The sequence below is a fragment of the Pistacia vera genome, unplaced genomic scaffold (assembly GCF_008641045.1).
Source record: "Pistacia vera cultivar Batoury unplaced genomic scaffold, PisVer_v2 Contig392, whole genome shotgun sequence".
NCBI lineage: Eukaryota > Viridiplantae > Streptophyta > Magnoliopsida > Sapindales > Anacardiaceae > Pistacia > Pistacia vera.
Genome location: NW_022196215.1, coordinates 346,109 through 351,094, shown reverse-complemented (window position 1 = coordinate 351,094; position 4,986 = coordinate 346,109). Strand labels below are relative to the sequence as shown.

The following is a 4,986-nucleotide window of genomic DNA, read 5'->3' as shown; positions in this document are numbered from 1 at the left end:
TGTTTCTATGTGTTTTGCAGGATCTAGGTGAGGATGCGATCGGATGGGCGTCGGCAAGCGAAGAGAAATAGTTACACTGTCCACCATGTTTTTGATGACTTTTTGTATATGATACTTCATTTTGTGTAAAGTATATGTATATTTAATGAAAGAAAAATTTGGGCCCATCTAATTATATTATTATACATGTATTTTATTATATGTATTTTTATGAGTATATGAGTAGAAAGGCGTCGTTACATCTGCGTTTGCTTTTTTGTTTATAAGATGTCTCAATGAGACTAAGTGGATTGATTCTGTGCATCTCTTCAAGTGTTGGTTTGTGTAAGCATTGGATTCTGATTTGGGGTATTTGAAATCGACGGCTTTGAGGCATGTCTTGCTATTCTAAAAGGGCAATTTCAAATTTTATTAAAATCAGTTTATAAACCGGTTAACCGATAACCAAATCAAATTATTGGCTTGGTTAATAATTGGTTCAAAGGATAATTCGGTTCGGTTTCGGTTCGAATTATCCTCTGAACCGAAAAACCGGTTCGGTTTGAAAAGTGTGTAATCCGGTTTGGTTAACCGGATTTGCACACCCATTATTATGTATAATTTGTTAGTCACCAAAGTGGCAAAATAAGAATGGTTATCCCATAGATATCAAACTAAGTTAGATTCAATTACTCATGATCATTAGATGCTTTAAGGAGATGACATGATGTATTTGAGATGAGTAATTTGAAGTTTATAAATTATAGGATAGTTAAAGATTGCCTAGAGGTAGATTAGTTAATTCTATAATTATGAACATAATTGTGGTTAATTAATGTACTTGATTAGGTGTGTTTATTATATCCGAAGATAATGAACATGTCTAACGAAAGTACATTTCATTACCAATTAAGAAAATTGTATCAATTAAGATTAATTATCATATATTGTTATATCTCCCATGGATGTAGGCATTTTGCCGAACCATGTAAAAACCTTCGTTGTTCTTTATTTTGTTTCATGGTTGGTTATTTTGCAATGATGAAGAATGAACACTAAAATCAACTTAGCAATCCATTCTACTTAGGTTTAATTCACTTGGTAAAGGAATTAAAACCTTCCGTTTATATGCTTGACCATTTTAAATATGGCCTTTGGCTAATTATTATTATGTAATATAAAGTTATTAAGTATCACATGGACCGAGTCAGAGAATGTTAGAAATATTTTATATTTTACATAAGTTGGTCTATGTATTAAGGTTGTTTTTGAAATAATAAAGGGCATGATGGTCATTTATCTTTGATGGAGAGGTTATGCAGTTAATAAAATAACTGCAATTTGAGAGTTAATAAAATTGTCGTGTATAAAGGGGTCCTCTCTTTATTCCTATGTATGTAATTTTCTTGTCTGTCATAAAAAAATAGCTCACAGACAATAAGGGAATAAAGGGAGAGATGCTGCCTTCTTTCATAACACCAATCATTAATATATTAATAATGATATTTTTATTATTTTATAATGTGATTAGTTGACTAAGTATGCTCTAATAGTAATTAAATTAAATCTAGTTGATCTATGCCAATAACTTAAATAAGTCAGAAAATTGATTAGCAAATTATATAAGTTTTTAAATTTCACTAAAATGATTTTAAATATAAGAAAATTAACACAATAAAATGATTAATTAATTGCTAAAATAATATTTTAATTAGATCTAATTGTTACATCTAAAAACGTGATAAGTCAGTCCTTGTAATTTTATTAATTAAAGTTTCATCGGTCTTTCTTTACATGTATCATATTATCTTTTTTTTATTTGATAGCTATGATATCCAATTATTTCAAGAGATTAAAGAAAATTCCAGCAGAAATTATTGATGGAGACTCTATTGATATTAAGGTTAATCAAATCCCATTAGAAGAAGAAGTCCTACATTAGCAACAACAACACCAAGTAAAAGAAGCTCAACCTTCGGTTGGGATATTCAATTTAGATGAGCTTGAAACTGATCCAGGATTGAGGATACCAATTAACGAGATTTGTTGTACTGACAGGCAAAAGGAGGAAGTTTGAAGAGCATACTTGTTGAAAGGTCCTTGCCAACCTAAAGATCATAACTTTCCTTTCACTGTTTTCAGAGATAAAAAGCGTAGGTTTACACCAGAGTGGTACAAAGAAGGTCCAAGTTCGATGGAATATAGTGTGGCAAAAGATTGCATCTTTTGTTTAAATTATTATCTTTTCAAAATTGATTATGGTGACCAAGCAGGTGGTGAAGTTTTTGTGAGTAAGGGATTTAATAATTGGAAAGATAAAGCGAAAGTGAAAAAACATGTTGGAGATCATTCTAGTGCTCATAACCATTGTCATGCAAAGTGTGTTGATTTGATAAACCAAAGGCAACACATCGATGTAAATCTTGCTTGCGTGTCGAAAAAGGCCCCCAATTGATTGATAAACCAGAGTGCTCATAACCATTGGACTATCGCATTCGCTTGAATGGATCAATTGATTGCATTAGATTTTTTTTACATCAAGGATTGGCATTTTGTGGTCATGACAAGTCGGTTGAATCTGAAAATCAAGGTAACTTTATGGAACTATTGAAGTTTCTATCCAATCATAATGATGACATAAAAAAAGTTGTGCTGGAAAATGCTCTGAAAAACCATCAAATGACAGCCCCCAACATCCAAAGGGAATTAACTAGTGTTTGTGCTCATTTGATGACCAAGAAAATTATTGCAGAAATTGTGAGAGATAAACAACCATTCTCTTTACTAGTTGATGAATCTCGTGATGTGGCAGTGAAAGAACAAATGGCTATTGTTTTTTGCTATGTGGACAAAATAGGTTGTGTTATTGAACATTTTATCGGGGTTGTGCATGTTAAGAATACTTCTGCAAAGTCTTTGAAAATTGCAATAGATGCTTTTTTTGTAAAGCATGGATTGAGTTTGACAAGTTTACGGGGGCAAGGTTACGATGGAGCAAGCAATATGAGAGGTGAGTTCAATGGTTTGAAGACTTTGATATTGAGAGAAAATAAATTAGCTTTCTACATTCATTGTTTCTCTCATCAACTCCAACTAGCGCTAGTCAAAGTTGTAAGTAACCATTCGGCATTGGGTGAATTTTTTCAATCTCTTTCTATGTTATCAAACACTATAGCGGCATCTTGTAAGCGCATAGATCTTCTACGTGATAAACAATATGAAAATGTGATATCTTTGATTTCTAATGGTGATCTTCATATAAGACGAGGTTTGAATCAAGAATGCATTATTAAACGACCAGGAGATACACGTTGGGGTTCACACATAGGGACAATTCATAGTGTCATAAATTTATTTTCTTCTGTTGTTGATGTGCTTAGGGTGATTGAGATTGAAGGAGACGATTGGCAAAACAAAAGTCAAGCAAGGAGTTTATTACGAATCATGGAGAATTTTGAATTCGTCTTTTTGTTATTCTTAATGAAAAGAGTATTGGGAATCACAAATGAACTGTCGCAAGCATTACAAAGAAAAGATCAGGATCTTCTTAATGCCATACAAGTTGTACAAATTTCGAAGCGTCGATTGCATAAAATGAGAAATGAAGACACTTGCTTCGACATATTGTTAAAAGAAGCTTTTGATATGTGCAAAGATAATGACATACCAATCTTGGAGAATATGGAAGATAACTGTGGGAGGACAAAACTGGGGATTGCGCTAATTACGAATAAACATCATTTTAAGGTGGAATTGATATATACAGTTTTGGATAACATTCAAGAAGAACTCAATAATCGTTTTGATGAAGTAAATATGAGGTTGCTTTAATGTATGTCATCTCTTGATCCAAGTAACTCTTTTGTTGCATTTAACAAAGATAGATTGCTTGAATTTGCAAAGTTCTATCCTGTCGATTTTCCTCAACACGATATTTGGTTGCTCGATGATCAACTTGAAAACTATTATGAGGATGTTAGCACAAANTACCCATATCAGACGGAGAGTGTCCGAAGGATGAGAGACGAGATTGATGAAATAGACGTTGTAGGCCACCCAGAATCCGGAGCCTAAGCCTACTCCACAAATCAGGCGGACAAAAAACGTTTGTAGAGGAGACAGCGAATGGAATGAAGAAGAAGAAGAAGACGGAGCTTCGGTGGTTGAACGCTTCACCATTTTTCGGGATTTCAGAATGAAGTTGTAGGGTTTATACATTGGGCTAAGTCGGGCTCAGCATTACTGGAATTTCGTCATGTATGTGGGCTTAAATGGGTGCAAGATAGGCCTGCTAGTATTAATGGGCTCATACAACTTGGATTTCATTAGTTTAGAAAACCCAAGGGAATTATTTTCAACCCCGAGTTAGTTTTTTTTTTATTTTTTTTTATAATCACCGGGGGTGTATGAGCTAACTTGCATATACTTTAACTAATATTTCATAATCCTGAAACTATCAGTTAGGTAAGAGCCTAGTGACCGCCCCTATTAATGTGTAAAGAGACTCAAATTCAAAAGCTCATGAAATATTCTTTTACTCTTTTACCATCAGACCGACCTAGTGGGGGTTATGAGCAAGTCTCAAAGGAAAATAACAAGAGTTGCCATGATGAAATATATATAATGGAGATGTCTTGATGTAGGAATATTAACATTTAATATAAATATGTAACATCTTTTAAAATTTTATCATCTAGCTTTTAATATAAATCAGCAAAATTATATTTTTGTGGCATTGTTTCTTGCATTCTTACTATTCCTCCAATTTGAGATTCAAATTAAATTTCAAATTGAAATTAATTACACAAACTACTTATCTTATGCGTGATAACATGGCATGTCTGTTATCAAAAGATATATATATTTTAAATGCAAACAAACAATAATAAACCTTTAACCAATTTCAATTAATGAGATCCACAGAAAATATGGATTATGAATTCATATGTTTAAATCTTTCCATATATCTATCCATTTTAAATTCTAAATTTCCATAAAAAATAATAA

The 4,986-nt window shown here is 32.4% G+C and overlaps 1 protein-coding gene across 1 annotated transcript; it reads left to right on the top strand.

The window, feature by feature from the left end:
• The first annotated feature begins 2,577 nt into the window (after nt 1-2,577).
• LOC116141083 (zinc finger MYM-type protein 1-like) lies at nt 2,578-3,810 on the top strand. The gene has a single exon (XM_031426627.1). It carries the CDS (start codon nt 2,578-2,580, stop codon nt 3,808-3,810), a length of 1,233 nt encoding a protein of 410 aa, XP_031282487.1.
• Nucleotides 3,811-4,986: the final 1,176 nt, after the last annotated feature.